The sequence below is a fragment of the Phocoena sinus genome, chromosome 11 (genome assembly GCF_008692025.1).
Source record: "Phocoena sinus isolate mPhoSin1 chromosome 11, mPhoSin1.pri, whole genome shotgun sequence".
Lineage (NCBI taxonomy): Eukaryota > Metazoa > Chordata > Mammalia > Artiodactyla > Phocoenidae > Phocoena > Phocoena sinus.
The window spans coordinates 1,501,439-1,528,214 of NC_045773.1; the positions used below are offsets into that span (position 1 = coordinate 1,501,439).

Consider the following 26,776-nt stretch of genomic DNA (forward strand, 5'->3'; position numbering starts at 1 on the left):
AGCAAGATGTTTATGAGCCTGGCCCCCGGGGGCCCCCAGGAGCAGGTCCCACCACTGGCAGTACGTCCGGCCTCCACGCGGCTGCCCGAGCTGCTGCCTGGTCGGACTCCATGCAGCTGCCCCAGGCCGGCGCACGGGGCCGGGAGGGCAGGAGGAAGCCTCCCCGGTCTCTCCCGTGGCCCCCTAGTGGGACCCGGCATTCTGAGGCCTGGTAGAGCTGGTCTTTACACACGCGTGTGCACACACGCCCCCTTCCCTTCTCTCCGCACAGAGGCCTGGCACCTTCCTGGCACAGGCCCTGGAGAGGAGCCTGGCAGGTCCAGGGAGGCCTGCGCCTGAGCCGCCGGAGGCCAGGGCTGGCGGGACTCACACATCTCCTGCCCCAAGCTCAAGCCCTTGGGAGAAGGTTCCAGAGGAACACAGCTCAGGGCAAAGCCAGGGCTGCCCCAGGCCAGCTTCCTCACACACACGTGTGCCTCCACTCAGCCTGGGCCTCCACATGGACAGCCACGAGCCAGGGCAAATGGGGCTCCAGCAGGGAGAGCCGTGGGGGCACTGCGGAGGTGGGGCCGCGGTCTGCGGGATGGATGTGGGCCAGGCCAGGGAGGGGGGCCCTAGGCTGGGACACACGTGCGTGTGGCGGGCGGGACGGCAGAGGCCGGGTTCTTAGAGCCTCCTCGGCGTGGGGGATGCTGGAGAGAGGGTGGGTGCCATCCCCTCAGCCTGCAGTGCCGTGAAGGCTTTCCTGAGGAGCGCTGCCAGCTTGGGGACAGGTGGGCGGGCAGCTGCGGACTCTCGTCACCTCTGCCTGTGGGCTCTGTGGCCGTGGACGGGCAGTGCCTCCTCCTCCCATCTGTCAGGTGGGAAAGTGCCACGTGGACGAGCCGAGTGCGTCCAGCCAACCAAGTGCCCACAGCCGGCCTGGTGCGGCCCAGGCCCAGCAGGTGTCCGTGGGGGGGGGGGGGGGGGGAGCGTGGCAAGAGGGCCCGGGCATCACCCGTGGCACAGGCGGACCACCTGGGCAGTGTGGCAGCCCAGCCTTTCCCAGGCACTAACGCTCTCTCCGGGTCTGGGTGTGGGCACAGGTGATGGACGACTACAGTGTGATCGGCCGCTCCCTGTTCAAGAAGGAGACCAACATCCAGCTCTTCGTGGGGCTCAAGGTGCACCTGTCCACTGGGGAGCTGGGGGTCATTGCCAGCGCCTTCGGCCAGAGTGGCAAGTTCAAGGTCCACATCCCTGGTGAGTGTGGTCATTTTTCTCTGTTCACGGGAGCCGTGCAGGGAAGGTGGAGACGGCACCCAAACACTGGCCCTCGGCTCAGGGTCTAGGCCCGCCCATGCCAGCATTGCGGGCTCAGCCTGCACGGCATCATGGCTTCTGGTCCCGCCACCTGTGGCTGGAAAGCCAGTGTGTGTCCTGGAGGAGCCTGGTGTGGACCCGGCATCTGGTCCGACCGCCCACTGCACCACCCCGTGACCTGTGCGTGGACGGGACGGTGCTGCTCAAACAGGCGGTTCCGAGGGGCACAGTAGGTGAGGGAGACCACCGGGGCTGGCACGCGGCCCCGGAGCCAGAGGGTTGCCCAGGACGTGCGTTGCCACCTCCTTTCCCGCCTCCCGCTCGGTTTGAGGTGGGACTTGTCTACGGCGGGGTCGGAGTGCGCGTCTGCTGCTGGGACAGAGCACCCAGGTGTCCTCAGCTCCACCCCTGTCACTCCTCGCAGCCCAGCTTCCTGAGGTCCCACTGGCCAGGTGTGGTGGCCGTGGTCGGGGGAGGGGCAGAGCGAACCCGTGTAGGAGGTGTGGACCGTGAGCTGAGCACGAGGAGAGGGCCGTGGGCAGCCGGGGGATCCCAGGAAGAGGGACAGCTGAGTAGGGCCTGGCCGCGGGGCACGGGGGGCCCGCAGAGAGGGAGACGCGGAGGCCCTGAGGACGGGGCGGGGGACGGAGGGGGGGCCTGCAGAGCCCCAGGGCAGGCGAGGGCGGGCCCGAGGGGTGCTTCCGTTAGCGGACCCGGACATGGCTGTGCTGCTTGGAGCTGCGGGACTAGGGGAGGGAAGCTGCGGGCGGGCTGCCTCTGGTGGGCCTGGGGCCTCGGAGCACGGCTCCTCCGGCGGACTCTCCGTGTGGGGTGGTGCCTGCCCGGCTAGGAAGCAGGGTCTTCTCCTGAGAGCCTGGCCCAGCAGTCGCCTCGTGAGACCCCCTCTGCCCCTCGCGAGGGAGGGCGGCGGTCAGCAGAGGCCCGCTTCCTGCGGCCCGGACTGTGGGACTGTGCCCTGAGGCCTCTACCGAGGCGGGAGCCCCGTCACGGATGAGGGACCCCGGGCAGGCAGGGGTACCCGTGAGAGTCCAGCCACAACACCGGGCTTCAGGCTCCCATCCTGTCCTCCCCACTGTCCCTTGGCCACTCCTGCTCGTCACTTCAGCCAAACTGGGCCCCAGGGAACACGTGCAGGCCCGTGTCCAGACCTCAGTCCCCAGGGCCCCAGCCTGCACATGTGGGGCCCTCTGGGCACTGGGGGGTGAGAGCCAAGCTGCCTGGGGGAAGAGGCCCACCCCAGGCGCCCGCCCACCAGGCCTCGGGGCCCTGCTGGTCCACACAGAGGGACGGAGGGCAGCGTCCGTGTCCTCTCCCGGGGTGGATGGCATCATGCCGACCTTGCCCTGCTCCCCTTGCTCTAGCCCGAGGCAGACTCAGCGTTGGGTGTCCCAGAGCAGGAACGTGGGAGGAGGCGTGTTTGGGGCCCTGGGTTCTGGGGTGGGGCAGGGGGCCGTGGTGACGCTGCTTCGGGCAACTCGAGTTCACATTCCTGCCGTAGGTCAGTGTTGCCTTTTAATAGGTCTGCTTCCTGTTTGTGGCTCTTAAGCTTTTTATTAAATATAACTGGTCAGATTCCTTCATCCCACCCACTCCCACTCCCGCCCTCCCCACCCTCCACCGACGCTGCTTGTCTTTTCCTGCCATCCCTCCCCTAAAGGATTACTTTTAACCTTTTGGGAGTGCTAATTGTGAAAGAATCTTCAGTAAACCGGACGTCCAGCGCCAGGTGGCGCAGCGGCGGGACTTTCGGCCCAGGTTGGGGACGAGCCGGGTCAGGAGCCCGGGGTTTTGGGGCCGTGCACTTGTCGGCCCCCGGAGCAGGGGGCGTCTGGGGGCCCGCAGACCGTGGACGGGGCGGCATTCAGTGTGGCCTACGGGCCTCCCGCTGGCTCTGCAGGACAGCCGGCCAGAACGGCGACTGAGGAGCCCTCTGGGTGTCCTTCCCTGCCCCGCCCGCAGGCCCAGGTGCACTGGGGCCTCTCACCTCGGAGGCAAGGCCCACAGGGCCAAGCCGGGGTGTCAGAGTCCGGTGGCAGGCGGTAGGGAGTGGGGGCAGCGTGGTAAACAGGGACCACTGCTCGGGCCTCGCTGCTCCCATGCGATGGGACGCAGGCCCAGGAATCAGACTTCATCTGGTTCAATTTTTATGGAAAATTTCCTGATTGAAAACTAAAACTGTCTGAACTAAACGAAACCCGCCTTTGGGCTGGGTTTGGCCATGGTGCCTTGTGACTTCTACTTGAATTTCTGGAAGGACACTTGGGCCTCGGGTTCAGGAGTCCAAGCTGAGCCGTAATAAGGGAGCAGTGTCTTATGGAGCCGTCACTGCTGGCTTCTGAGACAAGGGTCCTGACCCTCGAAACCAGATGGGCTAGAGGGACGGCCCCGTCCTGACGCCCAGGGAGCCTTCCCAGAAAGTCCTGGGCGGCCTCAAGGTTGGAAGGCCCCATGTTCACACAACTGCTCCTTCAAAAGGGTTCTCTCCGTCTGTAAGCCCCAGGGGCTGGAAGCCCTACGAGACGAGTTGGGGACCCACCGGGCAGCACTGCTGGTTCTCGAGGGTGGTGGGAGGATGTTGCTGGGCAGGGACGGCTCCTCCGGACAGACCTGCCCCTGTCCCGGCACCGCACCACTGGCATCGGGTGGCCCTCGGCCGGTGCCTCTGAGCGACCTGGAGTGCCTGCACTGTGCGCCAGCGCCCCGAAGGGTGTGAGCGAGCTAAGCGGGGGCAGGGCGTGGCGTGCAGACGCGGCAGGGGCCGCTCGGGGAGCGGGGCCTGGGGGTCCGCCAGAGGCAGGTCTCGAGTAAGAGGCTGACTTCATTTGATTCGCGATTTTAAACGACCCCCTGGAGAATGGTTTAAGGAAGGCTGGAGGGGAAGCGGGACGGCAGAAGTCTGCTGCAGTGCACAAGTGACTGTGAGGTCTGTGTCGTGTGCGTCGGAAGCCCAGGAAGGCTTCCCGGAGGAGGGGACAGTCAGTCGGAATCCTGCCCCATCAGTGGACCTCCTCAGGCCAAGCACGAGGAGGAGGCCGTGCTCCAGGCCTGAGCGTGTGGGCGTGTTTGGGAAGCACAGCAGGAGCAGTGGGAAGGGCTGCAAGCGGGGGCTGCGGAGGGCATGAGGGCCGGGCCTGGGTCACCGAGTCGGGAGCCAGCGTGGTCCTGAGCTTCCCCACGGGGCGGAGCACAGCCTCAGCTCTCAGTGTCCCCACCGGGTGCCACCACCCCGTTCTCACGGTGTCCCTGAGGACACGCGCAGCTCTGCACAGCAGACGGGCAGCTCTCTGGTCTGGGCTCCTCGGGGTCCTGCCGGCCCTGCACCGGCCCTAGCCTGGGTCCCGACACCCACAAGGAGAGCCTCGTCCTGTCTCCACAGGTCCAGCTCAGAGACACCACGAGACTGCAGCGCCCCCGGGCCGGCGCTGGCCAGGCGTCCAGGGCCCGGGACCAGGTGTTCGCTTGTGTCCCCGTCGCATGTCTTAGGGAGGGAGACTGAGCCTTGGGAACGAGACCCGTAGACAAGCTTAGCAGCGTGGCTGGAGCCCTGCCCACCACCGCCTGGCCTCACGCCCGCTTGGTCCAGCATGCGGCGAAGCAGTGCTTTGGGCAGACGCCCTTGCCCTGCACCTCGCGGCATCGGGAGCACGAGGGCCGGCCCTCGCGGGAGGTAGCCGCAGCCCAGGCGAGCTCTGGAGGAGATGGGAGTTGGAGCTGGGCCTCTATGACTCCTCTCAGGCTTCGCACCTGGTCCCGTCTCCAGCTCGGCTGCAGCAGGTCGGGGTGGACAGCCGTGCAAACAAGATCAGGGGAAGCTGTCTGTGGTTTGTTTATTTATTTATATTTGGCTGTGTTGGGCCTTCGTTGCTGTGCCCGGGCTTTTCTCTAGTTGCAGCGAGCGGGGGCTACTCTTCGTTGCGGTGCACAGGCTTCTCACCACAGTGGCTTCTCTTGTTGTGGAGCACGGGCTCTAGGCGTGCAGGCTCAGTAGTTGTGGCGCACAGGCTTAGTTGCTCCGTAGCATGTGGGATCTTCCTGGACCAGGGCTCAAACCCGTGTCCCCTGCCTTGGTAGGATTCTTAACCACTGTGCCACCAGGGAAGTCCCTGTGGTTTATTTTTAAGAAAGAGGAGTTTAAGCAACAGCCACTGTCTGGGTGGTGGACAGTGGTCCCTGGATGTGGTCGCTCAGCTGCGGACCCTGTGGGCCGCGCCGCCTCCCCACAGGCCTCCCATGTTCCGAGCCCGCTCAGGAGGGCAGCTCACTGCGTTCAGAGCCTCCATTTCCCTCTGGTGAAATGGGGGTAGTCGTCCAGTTGCGAGGGGCTGTGAGGATCAGGCCAGTGCACAAAGCCACCCTGATGGCCTGCCGTGTGTGCGCCCACAGGCTGCGGGCCGAGGCCACCAGGTCCTGTGGTCGGCCACACTCAGCTCCACACAGCACAGCCACGATAGAATCAGGTCGGGCCCCGTATCTGGCCTCCGTTGGTCCAGGCCCTTGATGCGCTGCCTCTTCCTCCTGCTGCAGCGCTCGCCCCACTTCCCTGAAGGGTACGCGGAGGCTCAGAGGATCTGGACGCCTGGCCCAGCAGACCCTGGAGTCCCCAGGTGGAAGTGGGTGCTTCTCATGGGCGCTGCTCCACTGAGAGGCTTCTGGAAACCCAGTGAGGAGGGCAAGTGTAAACTCATCTTGGTGCCAAAGGGAGGGTCCGCAAGGAGTCCTGGTTGTGGGTACTGTCATGTTCCCATAAATAGGCCTTTGGACAACGGGTATTTGGGCTGCATGTTCCCTCTGAGGTTTAAAATGAAACTAGTTTTCTTTTCCTGGAAAATGTGTTGTCCCCACACACATCCCCAGCCACCCAGTCTGGTTTCCCCGGCGCTCCCAGGAGTGCCCTGCAGAGCCCTTCCCTGCAGGAGGACTCGGGGTGAGGAGGACACCCTGCATCTGGTGGTAGTGTCCCCTGGAAGAGCCCCAGTTTCCCCGCGTGGGCGACGTGGGTGAGAGCAGGTGAAGGCAGCCGCAGCTGACGTTCAAAGTCATCTTTGAAAAGAGTCAGAACACCAAGTTGTACACGCCACGTCCTCCCAACCACGCAAAAAGAAGCTTTGCAGAGAAAAGGAAGAAGAAACCAGGTGAAAACATTAACGATGGGGCTGTGGGAGACTTTCTCCCTTTTTATTTTCCTCTTGGCACGCAGATTTCACTGAATGAGCCTGGTGCGCCCACAGCTCTGGGCCAAAGGCGTGGAGACTCCCCCGCCCTACTCAGTTCCTGGGTGCCAGGCCCCGGCTGGGTCCTAAACCCAAGCCCAGACCCAGGGCCCGCCCTTAGCCGCCCTCAGCCGCCCTGTCCCCTGGCAGGCCAACTGTATCACGGGGGCAGACCCCCCCAGGCCACCACCATCTGACAGACCGTGGGAGGGAGCCTAGGCTTGGAGGCCTTCTCCAGGCCTGAAAGGACGGGTCACCCTGAGCCCCAAGGCCAGGGCCCGTGTTGGGCCCACGCCCCGCGTCCAAGGGCTGGCACCGCCCAAGGAAGGCAGGTGGGCTGCACCCCAGCCGGCGGGCGGCTCAGAGGGGAGCGAGGGAGCTCAGTGAGAGGCCGGGGAGGGGCTGGCCGGGCTCGCTGCAGGCCCGGGGGCACTGAGGGGGTTTGGGCAGAGGAGGCCAGGATCTGAGGCATGTGTGGACGGTGGTCCAGGGAGGCTGCAAACCCCCCGTGGAGCCCCGGAGAGTTCACAGCGGGCTCCGGAGAGCAGGCGGGGCGGGAGCCTCGGGCTGCCCTCTGTCCCCAGCCCCGGGCCGGCTGCCACCCAGCTGCGGGCCGGCTCACTCCGACGGCTGCCTTCTGCCTGGACAGCCCAGCCCACTTCAGCCCCACGGGGGCCTGAAGCCGGCTCTGTCGGGGCAGTGACCCTGAGGTGAGGGGACCCTCCCCAGGCGGTCAATGGCCTCCCCCTAGGTCCTGTCACCGGCTCTCCACGGAGACTCCGGAAAGCAGCTCGGTTGGGAGAAAAGCGGGTTGGAGAGAGTTGAGGGGTGAAAGGCGAGGTTTCAGAAAATCTCTATAAAATGAAAACAGACCATCCGTCTCTCTCACTGGCGTCTCACCCGACAGTGGCCTTTGTGGCTTTCACCCCCCCGTCCGTGGGTAAGCAGCTCTGAAACCCAGTGCAGAGCCAGCTCCGGCTGCCAGCCACCCACCGCTGCCTCTCCTGGAAGCCAGCCTGATGGAGGGGGACCTTCACCAAGCGCAGGGAGCACTTGGGGTGTCTTTTCTCCCCAAAAGAATGGCCAACCCTCCTCCCCTTTGGCCATTGAAGCATTTCAAAGCAATTGTAAAAATTATATGAACCCCATCGAAGAACTGTTACAACAATGTTTATACCCAGTATTTGAGACAAAGACAATGATATTATAAATAATTGTAGATGACGAAGATAGGCAAGAAAAAATAACATCATTAAAAGAATTTTACAAGACGGACCGTTCACCAAGACGGGTGGAGTAACACAATACGTTAAAAATATCTGCGATTAACATAAACATGGCACAGTGTACAGAAACCATCTGCCGACCAGCCTCACCCTGGGCATGGTCCCTTGTCATCCACATGGGCCGTGCCAGGGCCTCCCCGTGGCCCCGGTGAGGGCAGGGCCCCCAGGAAGAGGCCATTGGCCTGTGCCTAGCGGGCCTGGGACCTACTTCCAGCACGAGGAACCGGGGGCTGAGAAGTATCCTCTTTCCCTGCCCTGACCCCGGCTGAGGTCCGCCCGTCCGTGTCCCCACGGCGCTCACTGCTTCTCCATCACGGCTCTCAGACACTGTGCTGTTTCCCAGGGGGTCCCAGCGGTGAGTCTCTGCAAGCCTCTGGCCTGTCTCGGGCAGCGTGTGTGGTGGCAGCACCTAGGGCCACACGACAGCTCTCATCCTATCCCCAGTGGACAGACTACTGCCCGCAGCACGGTGGGTCCCCTGTACCTCTTTCTCTTTTTTTAATCAGTATTTGATTTTGTTTTTATCCTGGGAAAACTTTGGCCGCACAGAAGAGGCATCCCTGAAAGCAGCAAGATCAAACAGACGTAAATGTCCCCTCACAGGCTCCAATCTCTCTGTCTCTCTCTGTCTCTCTCTCAAGAACTAGAATCCTGCAGACGATGCGAGAGCCCCACCGCTCTCCCACAGGTGACACCCCCTCCCCGTGAGTCCCTGTACTCTCCCTGCCTGAGGTTGTGTCCCTACAGAGGTGGCGTTGCTGCGGTTTCAGTGGCTCCGTTTTTGGTCTCGCACTGACCCAGGAGTGCTAGAGCCCTTGCTGCTTCCGTTTCAGAACCTGCGCCCCCGGCGGGGTCCTAGTTGACTCACCTGACTGCTGTGTGTTGTCCCGCAGCCCGGGCAACTGTCACCTGTGTGAGCACGGGTGGGTTGTTTCCACGTCTCCCTGCTTCACAGCGTTTCCCCGGGTGGGCACCAGGAGGCCTGCTTGTCTCATCCTGGAATGGAGTGAGGCCCTGCCCGCCTCTCCTCCACCCTCATCCCTCCAGCCCGCACCTCCCCCGTGGCCCGTCTCTTGCCACGCAAAGGATGCAGCCGTTGGGCTTTCAGAGCAGCTTGTCCTCGGCCTGGTTTCTTGGAGGCCCAGGGTCAGCCCTAAGTATCAGGCCTCTGTAGGAATCCTCCCCTGCAGAGCAGAGCCGGGGGTGAAGCGAAACCCCAGTGTTTACTCAGAAACTGGGCCCCTGGTTTGCTCTGTCCGATTCTGCAGGCAGCCACTTCCCATCTGTAACTTGGAGTCAGATCCCCAGGAGGTCACGTCACAGGTCTTGAGGCTGTCATGTTCCCTCAGGAAGGGGAGTGTGCGAGGATGAATGAGCGGGCATCTGGAAGCACCTGCGTGTGCCTTGTTCTGACGCCCCGCCCCTGCCCAGGTGCCCGTCTCTTCTGTGGTCGGAAAGGCAAGTGCCGATGGCTGGAAATTGGCCCCTGGGCTGGGCCTTGCCCCAGGTGGTGGGTGATTTCTCTGAGGCAGGATGGGCGGCCCAGGGCCAGCGGGGACCTCGGAGGAGCCACCCGAGTCCGGCTCCTTCACACGCCACTCCCCGCCCTGTGCTGCGCCCCCGGCTCAGCTTGGACTGGGGACGCAGGGAGGCCTTGCTGCTCCCTGCCCTTCTGGGCTCCATACCTCCAGACAGGCCGGGAGCTGGGGAGGACGCGGGCAGGTGATAGGGAAGGCGCAGCTTCCTCGGTCTGGAGGAGCCCGGAGCACTTGTGAGGAAGCGGCATCGTGTGAGACCGGCCCGTGATTCGCAGTCACTGGGGTGGCCGGGGGTGGGGGCAGGTGCGTGCAAACGCCCTGTGGCTCAGCCACGGGCAGGGCGCGCGGTGGGAGATGCAGCGGGAGAGGTCGGCGGGGCCTTTGTCCCCTACCTCAGGACAGGGGAGGCCACTAGAGCCAGGCTGAGCTTATGACTCTGCAGCCGTTGCCTGGCTCACCTTAGGCAAGGCCCTTGCGTGTCAGTTTTTTCCTCTAAAACGGGGCTCCCGACACCCACTTCCCGGATTATGAAGAATAGCAAGCCTGGCAGTCTTTGGCCTTCCGGTGGCCCCTGGGGCTGCCAGAGGAGAGACATTGGAAGCTGCCTTCAAACTGCTGGACCTTGAGGTGACCCTCGTGGGAAAACGGGGTGCAACTTCCCCGCCACACAGAGTCCACAGGAGGACCTGGGGCCTTGCCTGCCGAGGGCAGACACTGCAGCCGCCAGCAGGGCCCACGGCACAGGAGGAGGGCGCGTGCCAAAGCTGAGGCGTGTAGGCTGGTCCCCGGCCGGGGTCCTCTCCCCACAGCCCCAGGCCCACCTGAGAGCCCCGGGCCAGCGGGAGCTGCATGGGCCGTACATCTGTGCAGGTGTGTCTGAGTGTGTGTCCACGGATGTGTGCCCGTTCCCGCGAGTGCTCGTGTGTGTGTGTGTCGTGTTTTCACAGAAGGGGGGTGAGTGAGAGGCCAGCTTCCTGACAGGGCAGTTGTAAAACATTCATAAAACTTTTATGGGACTTGCCACCCTTCCAGATAAATATTTTTCGATTTTATGGGCTTGTTTTAGGGCCCTGAGCTTAATCATGGCTTTGTAGCCGCCCTTAAAAAAATTAAATATTGTTTTGGCAAAGGGAGCCCCCTCCCCCCACCCCACCAAAGGCAGCCGCTCTCTGAGCTCATAAATTCCTGCCGCTCTCAACTCCTGCCCTCTCTCCCTCCGTACCCTCACAGCCACACTAGGATGAACCTAGAAAACAAGGGAAGAGGGAGAGAGAAAAAATAACTGTTCTTTTTTTCCCCACTGCCGCCCCAGCCTAGCGCTGGAGGGGCGTCGGTCCAGCCCATAGCGTCCACAGGAGGAAGCCAGCTAGGGGTCCGACGGGGCCCCTGCTGCCTCCTGAGGGCCACTGCCTGTCGTGGAGACGGGGATGGGTTTGCGTAGCCCCCAGCTCCTCCCCGGCTCCCTCCTGCCCCACGTGGGTCCTGAGCAAAACCCCCTCTCACGCCCCCGGCCCCAGGACTCAGCACGTCACCCGTCGCTGTGCTGCACCTCCTGCACTCTTCCCTCTGTCCTTCACGTGTCGGTTGTAAGTGTGTGCCCTGGCAGAGGTAACCCGTACACGGCTGTGTCCCCACACCTAGAGCGGGGCCTGGTGCTGTCACGCGTGCCCGGTGGACACCCCGGCGGTGGTGATCGTGGTGTGATAAGAAGTGGTTCGTGCTGTGTAGACTTGCTTTGTGCCGGACACCGTCCTAAGCGTTGTGTCGTGTTAACTCACACATGCGTTACGACAACCTTGTAGAGTGCGTTGTACCGTTGCCCCATTTTTTGGATGAGGAGACAGGCACCGAGAGGCAGAACGCTCGCATGAAGCCACACCGCTGATCCGTGCACAGCCGGGCTCTTGGCCGTTCCTACTGATTCCTGGGGGGGACCAAGAGGGAGAGCCTGTGCCCTTCCGGGCGCTGCAGCCTGGACCGAGCCCTGTCCGGTGGGCACAGCCAGCACTTGAGCCGGGCCCTGGGCCTGGGCGGCTGGGACGGGGGCTGAAGCTCAGATGCCTACCCTGCCGGGTCACCAACTTGGGTGCCTCCAGGGACAGGCGGGTGACAGAAATGAGTGGAGCCAACGGGCCCGGCACAGGCCACGGAGGAGCTGTCACGGCCGCCCCCCCACTGCCGCGGGGTGGGAACGTGAGGGTAGGTCCTCTGGCTTTTCCGGACAGGCTAGTAATGCAGAACCGCGTGTCCGGCGTCCTGAACCTGAAGGTTGGTGAGTCACTCATGTATTTCAGAAATGCCGTGGAGGCTGGTTCCCACTCCCAGGCTGGCATTTCTCCTTTTTGTCTCCGATGAGAGTGTGAGCGCCAGGAAGGAGGCTCCAGACACCTCTGCCCGTGGGCACAGAGACGCATCTGCCAGGCCTAGCTAGGGAGGAAGCCTTCTCAGGGGAGGCGGCACTGAACTCGGCCTTGAAGGGGGCGGGGGAGACGGCCTGGGGAAGGCTGTCCCAGGCGGAAGGAACGTTGGCTCTGCTCGGGAGGGCGCGCTCCTGCGGCCCAAAGCAGGGGGCTGGGGGGACACTGGGGGGTGGCGTGCAGGACGCCTGGACGCCTGAAGAGGCCGGGGTTCCCCCGAGGGATGGCGGACGGAGTCCGATGGAGCCTCCAGAAGATCTCCTGGGCCGCCTTGTGAGGGGCAGGGGCAGAAGTGATTGGGGGGGCTGGCTCCAGGAGGAAGGGGTGACCCAGGGTGGAGAGGCAGAGACAGGTACGAAGACCAGGCCAGACCAGACACAGGAGCACGTCTGTGTGCTCAGAGCAGCGCATGGCGCTCACCCCCTGGTACGGGCAGCGTGGGCCCCTGGCATTTAAGACCCCTCGAGCTTTACTGGACAAAGCAGAGGGGAGGAAGCCTGTTTCCAGGGCTGGGAAGGCAGGGCACGTCCACGGAGCCCTTCCGCTCCAGGCTCCCTGAGGCCGCTCGCCGCCTCTTCCAGGGAGGGGCTGCTCCCTGCTTGTGCGGCCCACTTCCCATCACGGACACTGGGATCTGAGGACCGTCCCCAGGTGCCCAGTGGAGCTGCCTCTCCTGAGCCGGCGACCCACGCCTGGCTGACGGTGGTGCAGGGCCAGCCATCCTTGGGTACACGTGCTGTGATCCGCATGTGTCATGCTGGCGCAGAGACAGCCACGGACACCAGCTCAGGTCCACTGGCACTGTCGTCCCCACCCCGGGCCCAGGCCCCTGAGGGCAGAGAGACGCCTGGTTGGAGCTGCTCTGAGCTGAGGCTGGGCCCTCCTCAGACTCGGGGACAGGCTCCCACATGTAGCATACGCCCTGCCCCCCAGCCGCAACGAGAGAGCTGAGCCACAGACAGACTAAATCCCGCGCAGGGCAGAGCCTGGGAGGGCGTTTTGGAAGGAGGGGGACACGTGCCGGTGGGTGAGGGTCCATGCCAGCCCGTCAGCAGTCGCGGGGGGCAGGGCCGAGCCAGGCGGGTGCTCCGTCCCCATTGCGCCTTCGGGGAGCCCCGGGACAAGGACAGTGCAAGTGGTGGGGAGGGGAAGGAGCAGAACGCGGTGAGAATCGGGCGGTGATGCCGCCTGCAGCACCTGCTCTGTGCCTGGCCCTGCACTGCGGGCTGGGGACCCACGTGGCCACGTGGGCGTGAGGGCTGCCATGGAGGGAGCCGGCGCAGGGCTGTCGCACTGGTACCTGGTGGACACACGGCAGACGGCTGTCGAACGGATGACATAGTGATGCAGTAGCGTCGAGCCAGCCTCGGCGGCACGCTGGTGTTGGTCGGTCAGGGGGCAGTCAGCCCTCACACCTGCCTCCTCTGAGCCCGCCCGGCGCTCGCGGGCCCAGCTCTGCCTGTGAGGGGCTGTGCCTGCGCTCGCGGTCCCGCGTGCCCGTGCAGGGTGGGCAGCCGCGCTCGCCCCGGCTGCAGGCTGCAGGTCAGGGAGCGGTAAACTGCCGGAGCCTGCGGCTGTTGAAGCAAGAGTGTGGACGGGGACCAGAGGCTCGCCCCCCACCCTTCCCTGTCACCGGAGAGGACCGCCAGCCCTGGCGCCGCCGCTCCCAGCGCACTGGAAACGGGGCTGATATGTAATCACGCTGCTGCACACGGGCCCTGGGAGGCGACTGCTCCCCGGACCTTTGTGCCCCTTCGTGATTCTGGGTGAGGGCTTTTTTCCCCGAGTCATAAAAAGGACATTTTTAATATGTGGAATTTTTTTTTTTTTAGGAAAAGCAATATGAGGAAGACTTTTATTGTCAGTAAGCTCTACGTTTTACACCAGTTATCTTGGTTTCTGCCCTGGGTATTTTAATTGAAGATTAACTGCTGTTAAAGAATGTACGCATTTAGGGAGTGTTTGCAGTGTTAAAATTCAGCTTCCTCACTGTGGGGACAGTGTCCTTGGGGCCACCGGGACCCGTGCCCTCCCTCGCCAGCCTCCAGGGGAGGTCCGTGGAGGAGGCCCCGGCAGGAGGGGTGAGTCCTTGCAGTCCGTGGGGGCAGATCGGGCGTCCAGGAGCAGCGTGGGCTCCTGAAGGCAGGGCCCTCACGTACCTCAGCCCCAAATCCCTCGTCCCGAGCCAGGAGGACGCCTCTGCTTGAGAGCAGGCCGGTAAGGCCACCACGTCCGCACCGGGCTGTGGGCTCGGAGCTGCATCCCCGAATACTGAGGGCTTAGGTCACTTCTCTGCCGCTAGCCGCGTGACCTTGGGTGAGTCCTTCACGGCCCTGGGCCTCAGCTTCCGCCTCTGGATGGTGGCACAGACAGCATACCTTCCTCGTGAGAGGCGAGGCACACAGAGTGCTTCTCTCCTCCTTCCTGGGCCAGGGTCTGGGATCCAGGCTCTGCCCTGGGAGAGCCTTGGTCGGTTAGGGGTGAGGTCGCGGGCCAGGCCCAGGCCCGGGTGCAGGGCCCTGGAGCTCAGCCCACTGCGTCTTGGCTGTGACCTCGCGCTCGCTGCTGACGACCTTGTGCCGGCTTCCTTGTGTGCAGAGTCCCCCCGGGACACGGTGTGAGGTCGAGGGCCCTGCTGTCCTGAGGCACCGGGAACAGTGCCTGCACGTGGTTGGGGCCCCATGGACGTTAGCCGGGGTCACTGTCGGGGTCCTCGTGACCGTGGAGAGCTGGCTGTGCCCATCCTCTGGCCGTCTGCGCCAGGTGTGCCTCACGGAAGATGGTCTCTGCCCTTCACACCCACCTGCCGCCCGCCCGCCGTGGAGTCCACCTTCAGCATCTGTGGGAGTCCCAGCAGTCCCGTTGAGACCCAGAGCACGGAGGCACTGAGGCCTCGTCCCTGGAAGTACCTGGAGACAGTCCCCATGGGGCCGGCCCACGCTGCCCGGGCAGGGCACCCCCAGTCGTCCCCCTGCCTTGTGCCCTTTCCTCCCCACCCCTGTGCCCCGCCTGGCCCTTCAGCTGTGCACCCAGCGAGAAGCAGCAGGGTGCTGGGCTGGCCAGGCCCGAGCCAGGCGGCGGAGGGCGTGGCTTTGTAAGGCCATGGGCCTGACTAGCTGTGTGACCTGGACAGTCACCTCCCGTGCCTGGAAAGGACACCCGGAGGCTTGCAGGAGACGCTGAATGCTCCTGGCTGGGCGGCGTGTCGAGGAGAGCGCCAGCTAAGTGGTCGCGGTGACGGTGGTGGCAGGGGCGACCTGGCCGGGCCCAGGCCCCGTGCTCCAGGCGGCCTTCCCTGCCCGGAGACTTGGTCAGACCTCAGCCCGAGGGCTAGCCGGAAGGGCTCCCCCAAGCACTGCCACTGAGGCAGGGCAGCGCCGGCCTCGGGTCGCGGTCAGCAGGGTCCCACCCTGCCCGGCCAGCCCTCACTCCTGGGGCACGTAGCTCATCCCCTGTGGGCAGTCGCCCCCCCCGGGACCGTCTGCTCGCACCTGTCCAGCGTCCAGGTCCCCACGTGCCGAGGGGGCCAGCGCGTTCTGCCTCCCCCACTGCCTGGCTCGGCTGTCAGCTGTGGGAGGGTGACGGGAGCCAGGCGGACAGGTGGGCGGCTCTGATTCCCAGGGCGTGGGCGCTGCCGGGGCCCCGCCCTGGCAGATGAGACAGGGCAGGTGTGCCAGGTGGCCAGGGTCCCCCTTCCTGGAAATGCTGGCATGGCTGCAGGCTGCACCCCGTCTCCTGGGCACACAGGTTCTGGACGTGGGACAGTGTAGAGGGCCTCAGTGGTCCTGGAGGAGGGAGGCCTGGAAGGCTTCAGAGGAGCCAGAGCCGTACGCTAAGCTCCGCTGAGACGCGAGCAGGGGTGGGGTTTGCCAGGTGGACAGGCCTCGTGGACACCTCAGGCTGAGGGGGCACCGGTGTAGAGCCAGGGCGGGGCGGGGGCGCGTGGGTGAGTGAGGAAGCACGGGGTATGCCGGAGGCGCTTGGCGAGGTCCTGGTTAGAGGAATTTGGACACCTGCCTGAGGAACGGCTGGAGGTTTCTGAGCCGAGAGGGATGATCAGGTCTTTGTTCTGGAAGGATCTCTGGCAGCCGACCCAAGGCCAGATCAGAAGAGAGAGCTGGCAAGAGGGCCTGGAGGCTCCTGCCAGGAGGCCAGTGCAGGGCCTGGTCCTGAGGGGCCTGTGGGGTGCCGAGGCAGGGGTCCTGGGGGATGCCGCGCCCCGGGAGCAGCCCTGGCTGAGAGGTGGTGAGCCCTGGCTGCCCCGAGCACCTGCCCCAGTGGCCCCCCGCCCCCCAGCCACCTGAGGGGGTGTGGCCCCAGCCCGAGTAGGTGGCACGCCTGCCCTGGGCCGAGGAGCAGTGGGAGCCGACGCTGGACGGCGTGGGGCTCGTCACAACCCCCAGCAGCCCCGCACCAGCTGCACCCCTTCCAAGTGACAAGGGATGCTCCTGTCCCTGGGCCGCCACCCTGTAGGTGAGCCTCTGATTCTCAAGACCAAGTCATTTCCTGTTTCAGAATCGCTTTGTTTCTTGCCTTAAAACAAAATCCTTCCTTCCACACAACGCCCTGGTTTTCACTCCCCGCACGCCCCCAGTCTCCAAAGCCTTGGCTGCCTTATAATTTCAATTTACATGGGGTGGGAAAGATTTCTGCAAAAGGCCCTTTTTTGTTTTTGAAGAATTCATCATTGCTGCTAAGAAGCTTAATATAAATTAAAGGAGGAATTAAGCAACATTAAGACATCAAAACGGGGGTGCAGGCGCCCACCGCCTCGTCTCCGCCCATCAAAGGGGCCGCGTGGAGCCCGTGGAGTGTGCGCTGAAGGCCTCAGATGGGGCCAGCTCCAAGGAAGGGCCTGTCTGTCGCCCGCCTCTCCTAATTCCCTTTGTTGCGGGGACAGCGGAGCACACGTCTGATAAAAACTTAATCACCTTATCTTTTTAAAGCAAATTGCATCTTTGTTTACATATGGGATCCATAGCAGGAAGAGAAAGGAGGGAACACCAGGCAGCTGTCCGCCCCCCAGCCAGCCACGCTCCAGGCTCCCAAGGATGAGCACGGCAAACCAGGCCTGCAAAGCCATGGCAGGGGTTCCAAAGCTGCCGTCACCCCAAAAGACCCCAAAGTTAAGGAGGTTCAGCAGGAAGGGAGCCGACCGGTGCCCCGGCTGCCCGAGCGGCCAGTCCTCGCGCCAGCTCTGGTCGCCAACCCGGCTCTCCCTAGCCCGCTAGGCCTGCCCCGTACCGCACTCGCCTCTGGGCGTTTTGCTGAGAACCAGGCTGCCTGTCCTCCTTGGGCCTCTCCGCCGTGCCGGCTCCATCAGAGCCAAGCTTAGCCCAGGCCCAGCTTGAGGGACCTCAGCCACACTGCCCCCAGGGCGGGCATCCAGTCCAGAGTCGGCTGTGGCTGAATTCAAGGCCCTTCATGACCATCCAGCCCCCAGCCCAGCTGCTGGCTGTGCCCCTCTGTGCTCCTCAGCCACCCGTCATCCCCGGGATGCTGACCCCCCAAAGGGCCCCCCTGTGCCCCAGCTCCCTCCCCGCCCTGCATTTCTGCTCCCTCCAAAGCTGCGTGCTGCGGGAGGGGGCGTGCTGGAATGGCGGGAACTGGCACAGCTCTGAGGGGCCACCGCGGGGGCCGGTGACCCCGAGCTGCCTGCAGGGCTCGGTTCCCCCTGGAGGGTGCAAGCCGCCCACCAGCGTGGAGACCGCTCTTGCAGTCAGGCCCCCAACATGAAAGCAACGCCAGCAGTTGGAGGCAATTTGCCGGCTTTGATGGCCGTGTCAGGGCGGCACCCAAGGCCAGGGCTTGGGAAACAGCGCGCTGCCCGCATTCTTCCCTGATTACCCGAGCCCGAGCCAGGGCCCAGCAGCCTCCGGCCCATTGTGCCTTTGTGTGGAGCTGGCGCTCGGTGAGAAAGGCCAGCCCGGCCCTGGGAGAGTGTCCCCAAGGGAAGCCACGGGTAGCAGCGTCACCCCCAGGGTCAGGCCAGCCCTCCCCACCACATCCTGGGGTCTGGGCTGGTCGGGGGGTGGAGCGGGGCCGCTGGGCTCCAAGAATCCTGAGGGTTAGGGAGAAAAAGCAGGGACGCCTGTGAGCCCCGTGGGATCACGGGGACAGCGTGAACTTGAAACCTGCAGCAACTCTACCCTCATGCCCACCCCACCAGGCTCCAGGTCACGTGGGGCAGGGGGCCTGCTCTCTAGACCCAGCTCCTCCCTGGGCCGCAGGCATGCAGACGAGTTTTTCTGGTCCTGGAGGCACAGCTCTGCTGGTGGGTTTCCCTTCCTCGCCCTGCACAGCCACTCGAGACCCCACTCATTCTCTGCGTCTTCGTCCAGCAAATCCTCCCTGTACCCGCAGGCCAGGCCCTGTGCCTGGGCCCTAACTCCCACACAGGCCGCTGGGGAGCAGACACAAAGCAAAACTCCTGCGAAATGGGGCTCCAGCAGTGATCCCGCCAGCCAGGGCAGGGGCGGGGAAGCCTTCCCGTGGGGCAGTGGCTGAGTAGGAGTTGGCCGGACAGAGAGGGCCGGGGAGAGTGTTCCAGGTGAACGGAGCAGGTTCAGAGGCTCTGCTTTATGTCTGCTGGCTGGAGCAGGGAGCCCGTGATGTGGCAGAGTATACAGGGAGGCACCCGCTGGGTGACACTCAGGACCTTGGATGCCAAGTAAGAGGAGAGACTCTGTCCCGTGGGTGGAACCAAGCCGGGACAGCCACACGTGCCTCAGCGCGGCCCCTCCGCCCCTGGGGGTGGGACTAGGGAGAAGACCAGCACAGTGGTCCCCCAGGGCAGCGCCACGGAGGCCTCCTGTGCGGGGCCAGGAGGCAGGGATGCAGAGCAGGGATGCTTGATGCAACAGCGGCAGCAGAATCCGTGGCCTCCCTGGGGGCGAGCAAGGGCCTGAGACCCTCCCTGTCTGGGCTCCCACGGGCCCAGCACACGGGGCACCTCGTGGACACGGTTAGCCCAGAGCCCCGGCCCTGCAGCCCCACCAGCACGTGGCCATATGTGCTCTCTGTTCTCGCGCACCATGCCCACCCCGCCCAGGACTTGGCGCTCAGGCTCTCTGCCTGCAGACCCTCACCCGGCATCTCCATGTGGCCGGCCCCTGATCTCCAGCCCCAGGTTCCCCCGGTCCCGCCCCGGTTCTTCCTGGAGAAGCTAGCCCTCGGCGTTATTTCCCTGGTGGCCCTGGTGGCTGTCTGCCTACCTTGCTGCCTTGTTTACTGCCTGCCCCTTCTCGGGCCAAACCCTGGCGGGCAGGCCCACCATCGTCTCCCAGGCCTGGAGAATTCTGTGAAGGTTTTCAGGCAATGACCACCCGACACCCTGACCTGCCCTCACTTCACACCACTTGCCACTTGGCTGAGGGGAAAGGCCACCACACAACAAGGTGGCTCCCAGTGGCATCGCCACGCATCCCCACAGCCTGGCTGCCCCAGCAGACGGTCTCGGCTGGTCGGCATTCAGGCCACCCCATAACGGAGCAGAGGGAAACAAGGCGGCCATCTCAGAAAAACAATTAAATGGCCTCGTCCTCGCCAGCGCCAGATAGATTTTCCAGCTCTGCCTGCTTTGGGCCGCGCGAGGTATGCGCTCTGTGTAACGAGAGCCATCGCGGGCGAGATGGACCGCCGATTGGGCCACGCCTGTCTCCCCAGCCCGGCGCAGACGCCGGGGAGCCCCGCGCCTCTTCAGCCATCAGACCTCCTGGCACCAGAGGGGGACGGGCTGCCCGTGCATTTGTCAGGGTCTGGTGCCAGCCGCCTCCTTGCAGAAGGAAGGCCGGGGAGTCAGACATACCTGCAGGACTGGCACTGGCCTGAGGGCTGCCCCGGGGCCTTTCCCACGCCCCACGCCCGACCCCAGCGGCGGGCGTGCAGCCTTCGATCTGACACCAGGCTGCCCAGCAGGAGGGAGGCTCCCCTTGGCCCCAGCATCCTGGAGCCCCGTCAGCCGAGGGCCCCGCCTCCCCAGGGAACGCAGGCTTTGAGGTGGGCGGTGGAGAGGGAGACCGAGTCCCTCGTGCAGCGAGCAGGGCCATCCCCGCTGACTCTACGGTTGTCCCTTGAACCAGCCTCCTGGTCACCTTTCTAAACATCCAGCAGCTGCAGGGCCAATACCCAGTGCTCTCCCGGTCTTGCTTCCTCTGCAGAGCCATTGTCCAGAGCCTGTTTCGGGTGGACACCCCGAGCGATGGGCTGGGTGGCAGCAGTCCACATTTGCCACCAGATGTGGACCAGAGTTCAAATCCTGGCTCTTCCCAGCTGACTGTGGGGCCTCACATGAGGCACCGCCCTCCTCAGGACTCCGTTCTCCGCAAGTGCGTGGAGGGACCGGGGGACGGGACGGCCAGGGTCCTCCCTGCACTGAAGCGCAACGTGAGCTTCCGCTGGCCCCTCTTCTCGGGAGCAAGCCAGCGCCCAGGCGAGACTGGGCCCGGGAGGACACCCCTCAGGTGACGGGAGAGGCACAGTAGGTGCACCGGGTGTGCAGGGGGCGATCCACCGCCCCGTGCCCATCCCAACTTCCCACTGGCTCCGGACACCCAGCCGTTAGGCCTCCTGGCCAGTGGAGCCTCTGTATGTGGATTAGAAGTGAGTGCCCTCTCTGGGGACACGGCGGCCTGCCAGGACCCTCGTTTGGCGAGCGGGTGTGGGCGGGTGCCCCTCACTAGGATGTGGAGTCTGCACACCTCCTGGCCCATCCAGGCTCACCCTCACCCCAGCCCTGCCAGCCTGCTCCCAGCAGGTTGTGGGACTCACAGAGGGGGAGCGGCTTGTTCTGGGGTGCCAGCTGGTGCAGAGCTAGTCTGGGGCCTGGCCTGAGCCTCGGCCCATACGCTCGGGGTAGCCAAGTAGTCTCACCCTGGCCGGCAGCCCACGGAGAGACCGCCTTGTGCTGCCCCCGAGCGGACGCCTCGTAAAGACAAGCCCCAGAGAAGGGGGCACAGCAGCCTGGTGTTGGACGAGGGGAAGAGTGTCCCAGGCAGAAGGAACGGCATAGGCAGAGGGGAGCCCGGGGACGGTCGTGGGTTCCTCAAGGCTGCCGGGAAAGCACGAAAGCAGTGGATGATGGGGCTGGAAGGGTCAGGTGGGCGTTAGGGTGTCAGCAGGAAGCAGATTTCTGCTCAGTCGTTCGGCTGGAGGGAGTGGACAGAGGGTCTGTACCGAGGCGTGGGTGCTTAAAGGAGCCAGTGAGCCGTGGGGGCCGCTCCACCCCCGCCTGGGGTTAGGGGGACAGCGTCTGCCAGCGCCCAGGGAGGAGGACCCCAACAGGAGCTCTGGCCAAAGAGAGTGGGACCGTCACCCCACTTCTCCCTCCCTCCGCCCTCCGATCCACTGAGGTCCTTTGGCAGAACTGTGATGCCGTCTGCAGAGGTCACCACCCGGGCACACAGCAGGGCAGGGAGAGCATCTCCGGGGGCTGTTGGAGAGTGCCGAGCCCGGGGGGCCTCAAGTGCCAAGTCTCAGGGTTGAGACTTAGGACGAATGCGCCGGGAACGGCGGGGCCGCTTAGAGCACCGAGAGCGGGGCGGCCCACGGGGGCCTGAGTGCTGGGTGGGTGGGCGGGCAGGGGACCGGGAGAGCCAGGTGGGAGCCATGCTGAGCTCCAAGCCAGCCGGGCTGGTGGCGTGGACCAGTGCGGCGAGGGGCCCGGAATGCTGGTTGGGGAGGCAGGGGGGCAAGCCCAAGGTGGCACTGGGGTCCCGGCTCCGCCACAGAGGGTGTAGGGGCGTTGCTGAGTCGCGGGGCACGATGGAGCTGGGGCAGCACACGTGCCGTCTATGGTGGCGGGTGGCAGAGTGACAGGCTCTCCCTCTGTGCCTCACGCAGGTGGCCTCAGCCCCGAGTCCAAGAAGATCTTGACACCCACCCTCAAGAAGCGGGGCCGCGCCGGCCGAGGGGAGGAGGCCGGGCAGCCAGAGCCTGTCCAGCACGTGGCTCTCAGTTTGTCTTTCAAGCGCTACGTCTTCGACACCCACAAGCGCATGGTCCAGTCTCCCTGAGTGCCCGCCGGCCGCCCCAGGGCACCTTGCCCAGGCCCGGGGGCCACCGTGCCACATGTGCCTCCACCTCCAGGCTCTCCCCGGAGCCCTCGCACCCCCCCTCCAGGGGACAGCACCGTGCAGGAATGGGCTTCGGCTCCACAGCTGGTGGCCGGTGTCCCCCAGGCTGCCCGGCTGGCGGCCAGCGCTTGCCAGTCGCAAATAAATGCCCCGTGGTGCCGCCCGTTCTGCTGGTCTCTGTGATTTCCTGGGGTCCCCCCACCCTCCCAGATCTGTTCCCAAGGGCGAGGTCGGGAATTGCCAGGGATCCTGCCGAGAGCAGCGCTAGGGGAGGGACCCATTGGGCTGAGGGGGTCCACAAAGTGTCAGGCCCTTAGGTCAGGCTCGGTGGCCCCTCGGGCCTCCTGGGCCTTGAGAGAGTCCGGGAGTCCTTGGGCAGCCGAGTCCAGGAAGGGTGCCCAGGGGTGTCTGGGAGCAGCGGGTGCCAGGCCAGTGCTTCGGGGCAGAAGGCAGGCTGGGGGGTTTGGCCCTGCACCCCAACACCAGGAGTCCCCAGGCCTTGTGCCGAGCCCCTGCAGCCGGGCCTCTCTCGAGCCCAGCAAGCCCCGCCCTGACTCCTCTGCCCCCTGTGCCTCAAGCCACCCCACCCTGCAGCCCGACCTGGCCATACTCAGAAAAGGGTGAAGTGGCAGAGCTGACGGGCTGAGGGGGTATCAGCTTTTAAAGACATTTGCAGGATGAACACATGTTCCAGAGTCCCTTTATTTGGCCTCCAGGTGGACGCAGAGGCCTCCCTTTTACCCTGGTAATCGGTGTATTATGCTTTAATTTGCAAAAATGGCATTAAAAATATTATCGGGGATGGGCCATAATCAGATGACTTGGGCCTGGTAAGCCCTGGAACCAAGGGCCCTGGGCAGAGAAGGATGCTGTGGACCTGCCGGGCCTGTGCGTGGTGGCCATGCTGGGCAGCGGGCAGCCCTAATCCAGCGCCAGCATGGGTGCCGGCAACAGGGGTGGCGGCCAACCCACGGCAGCCCTCACAGGGTCCCAGACGTCAGGCCAGGCAGCCATCAGGGCGACGGCTGAGGGCTAGGTGGGCAGGGACAGTCCGGGCCTGGCCCCCATCCCCCCCGGAGCTGGGAATAGGGTGGGGGCAGCTGGCGCTGCCGCCGCACAGTCAGGAAGCTCCCCTGGGAACCGTCCCCGACACCCCACCACGGGCCAGGCTCCAGGCCCCACTCTCATTTAGCCCCACCCCTGCCCTGCACCCCATCTCACCAGGGAGGCGGTGCCACCTGGCTGAGGCCACCGTAGGTCACAGGGTGGGCTCCCAGCAAGGACTTCAGGCAGAGGCCCCGCCCCCAGCCCAGTCCAGTCCAAGGGGAGCAGGAAGGGCCTTCACGAGCACCTGCTGGTACCAGGCCCCAGGCTGGCCGCTCCCCTGGGTACTCGGCCCTTTGGAGGGGACCCTGGCAGGGCTGGGGCCTCCCGGGACTCACCCCTCAGATGAGGAAACCTTCCTTCGTCGTCCTCAGTGCGTGGGGAGCTAGGTGGGCACCACTGGGACCTCCAGCCAGGCCAAGTCCTCCCCGACTGAGGGCTGTGAGGGTGACCTCTCCCTCCAGGCCCCCTCGGGGTGGCCCTGCCCTGCCCTGCACAGGCTGTGACCGTGAGCACATCACTGTCTAGCTCCACGTGAGGGGTCACGTGACCCAGCAGGGCGAGGCGTCCTCCGCGAGCAGGTGCTAATTCTGGGGGCAGATCCCTGGGAGAGAGGGGCCCCGAGCCACTGCTGGGCGTCACATCCTGGCTGCCCACTGACCAGCACTGTGCCCTCGGGCAAGTCCCGGCCTCTGCCCGGGTCCCTGGGTACAGCAGGAGAGTCAGAGCAGCAGCTGGCCTCCGTGTCCCTGCAGCCGTGGGAGGGGGACCGGTAGATGTTGTCTCCCCACCGGGAGACTGGGGGGGCCTGAGCACCTCTCAGCGGTAGTGTGGGCAGCCCAGACCCAGCACTGCCCCCAATCGGCCACTTCTCCAGGACCTCTGAGGGTGCCCACGTCTCGCCTGAGGACAGCACTCTTCGGAGCCCCGGGAAGCAGGCGGGCTCAGGCCGAGGGAACTAAGGCCCAGGGAGGAGGGGGCAGCCGAGCCGCGGGACAGGGAGGGGCTGCCAGGGTGCAGTGAGACTGCCCGCGTGGCCAGCGGCCCAGGAGGGGACGCTATCAGGTCTGGCATCGGTCGAAACCCGAGCACCCCAGCTGCGTCGGCGGGGCGCAGCCTTTGAAGGGGGAGCACGGCGGGCAGGTAGGGTGGGGGCCGGCGCCTGGTGCTCTCCGGAGCAGTGTCCCCCTTCCCTTGGCTCCAGGCACCCCCAGACCTTCCACGTTTCGTGGAAGAGAGGGCTACAGCGTGCGGAGCCCACCGTGGCATCGTCACGCACGTAAAGTCGCAGAATATGCTCACCCACCCGCAGGGGTGGCCGGTGGGGCAGCCCCGGGGCCCAGCCGTTGCCTCAGGTGGAGCTGGGATTTGAACCCCGGTTCTGGACACCTCCAGGGCCCCCCTCTCCCCAGTGCCTCGGCTGCGCCCTGGGACCCTACTGTGGGCTGAGGGCCGGGGTGGGGGCCGCCCCGCCCGCCTGCCCCCCAGAATGAAGTCGTGGGCAGGCGCCCTGCCACGGACTGGGGCAGGAGGGGCGGTCGTGATCGGCAGGCCCGGCTGGCTGGCTGGCGGGGCTAATGCACCAGCAACGAGATAAGGCTTATCTGGAAACGTCTCTGGAATTGAGACTCTGATGGAAACAGGCTTCTGAGTTAATATACTTCTGACAGATAAAGTGGGAAGCCCTGGGGGCCCGGGGCAGGAGAAGGGGCAGCTCCTGTTCTCCCAGGCCTCCTACCCTGGCCGGCGTGTGTGCACATGTGTCTGTGTCTGGGTGTGCACACGGATCTTGGTCTCTGGGTGTGTGTGTCTCATTTGCGGAGGCTTTGTCAGGCTGGGTGTCTGGTGAAGAGGTGGGTGTCAGGTCCAGTGTGCACAGGGTGGGCACACACATTTGTCCAGGGCCAGTTTGTCCCTTGGGCCTCTTCCCCAGGACCTGGTGGGGTGGGAGTGGGGCTCATCACACCCATTCCGCGGACCCAGAGCTTCCTTGAGGTGGCCCAGGACCCTCTCAGTGCCGGCTCACCCTCAGGCGATCCAGGCCTCAGGCCTCCCCAGTCTCCTCACGGGGCATAGAATTTCCAGGTTTCCTTTGAGGGGGCTAAGGCCAGTCCTGGCCATGGCCTCCCAGCTCCAAGTTCAGCCATGTCTGTCCCCCATGGCCATGACTAGGGTGAGGAAGCCTCTCACTAAGGGGCCACCTGGGCAAGGTCTTGAAGAGAGAGTAGGAGTTTGGGGTGGCGGGTGGGGGGGATGCTTCGGCAGAGGGGACAGCAGGAGTGAGGGCTCTGGTGGGAGTGCGGAGTTGGGGGGCCTGCGAGAGGAGGGACAAGGTCACGGCTCCCCCGTCTCCCTCCAGCCCTGGCTGGGCCTCCAGTAGCCCCCGCACTGGCAGGTCTGATTAAAAAGAGTAATTAATGCCTGGCTGATAACACAGTCGAGCCATTAATTAGGCAGCTCGGCCAGTGCCAGGGCCTGACTGCTGGACGGCACCCAGGCAGCAGGGATGCTGGGCATGGGGCTCTGTGCTCCCTGGGGGCAGTTGACCCCGACCCTGGGCTCGCGGGGTCTGCTGCGGGAGCACCGTTCCCTCTGCCGAGGGCCTGTGGCAGGGCGGGGAGGCAGTGGGGGCAGCTGTGGAGGGAGGCTGGGCCGAGAAGAGGCCTTGAAGGGCCTTGAAGGGCAGAGGCAGGGCGAGTGTGTCCTATCAGCGTTCGAGGTCCCCCCCCGCCCCCGCCCCGACTTCCGACCAGCACTGGACACTCCTGGCCGAATCCCAGGGCCTCCCGGGGGGCAGGGACTTCGTGGGCTGGAGGAGGACTCCAAGGTTGGCCGGTGATGGGCCAACGGGAGGCTGGGCAGGCTGAGGCCCTGAGGCCCTGGGGGGAGGAAGAGGACATTTGGGAGGTTTGGGGCTTCGGCGCAGGGGGTGGAACTTGGCGGCAGGGGCAGAGTACGGAAGAAGCCCAGAGCTGGTCATTCGGCATTCACCAAGCACCTCCTGTGTGCGGGACGTGGCGGGGCAGGGGCAGCCCTGGAACCCCCACCCAGGCCAGCAGGTCAGAGGTCGTGCACCCACGAGGTATTGCTCAACCCCCCACTGTTATCACCGGCTCCAGTGGGGAGACGACGCAGCAGAGAGGAACGGCCCCTTCCTGCGGCCACAGCTGGGCTCTAGATAAAGGCCCACTGGGAGCCCTGGCCGCCCTGGGGAGGGCCAGCCACCCACCTCGCCCCTCAAGGGACACCCCCCAGACAGCCTCCAGGCTTCCCGCACAGTCACCGCCGGACAGGGCGGGCGTTCAGCCGCTGAGTGCCACCCGTCCTGCTCGGGCCGGGGCTTCCGCTCCCCTCCCCAGGGTGGGCCCACCGAGCCCCGCCGAGTCAGGCAGGTGACCAGCGCGGCGCCTGTATCTGGGCGCTGCTGTCACAGCAGCATTCACCCGGCCCACCCGGGCCCTCGGAGGGGCCGCGTAGCTGGGGGAGGCGCCCCCGCCCACTCTGCCTCTGCCTCGGGGTCTCCGAGTCCATCTCTCGCTCGTCCTGCACAGATGACCTTGGCTCCAGGCCCAGTTCACTCCTCCCACCTGCCACACCCTGAGGCGTGGACCTTGCTTGTGCCGCCAGCCGAGGGGGGCCGGTCAGAGGGGCAGCTGAGCAGCGCGGGGTCTGTGGGCCTCGTCACCCGCAAAGGGCGCCCGTGGCGTCCGGTTGGCTCCCCCTCCCACCCTCCTCCCTGCACGGTCCTCCCTGGTGCCTGCCACCCCCCCAGGTATGATCACACCCTCTCAACCCCCTCTGCAGTCTCTGGGGGCCTGTCCTTGT

General features: G+C 65.1%; 1 protein-coding gene across 10 annotated transcripts in view; it reads left to right on the forward strand.

The window, feature by feature from the left end:
• Positions 1-26,776, forward strand: part of EEFSEC (eukaryotic elongation factor, selenocysteine-tRNA specific) — a 237,228-nt gene that overhangs the window by 127,347 nt on the left and 83,105 nt on the right. For 7 of the 10 annotated variants that reach the window (XR_004352207.1, XR_004352209.1, XR_004352210.1 and 4 more), the window contains exon 6: positions 1,086-1,242. Coding sequence is in view for 6 of the 10 variants with exons in the window: in XM_032648731.1 (XP_032504622.1) it covers positions 1,086-1,242 (157 nt within the window). In the remaining 4 variants the exon portion in view is untranslated. Of the gene's footprint in view, positions 1-1,085; positions 1,243-21,614; positions 22,015-26,776 lie in introns of those variants that run through there. The other 3 variants (XM_032648729.1, XM_032648734.1, XM_032648733.1) reach the window with 1 other exon arrangement.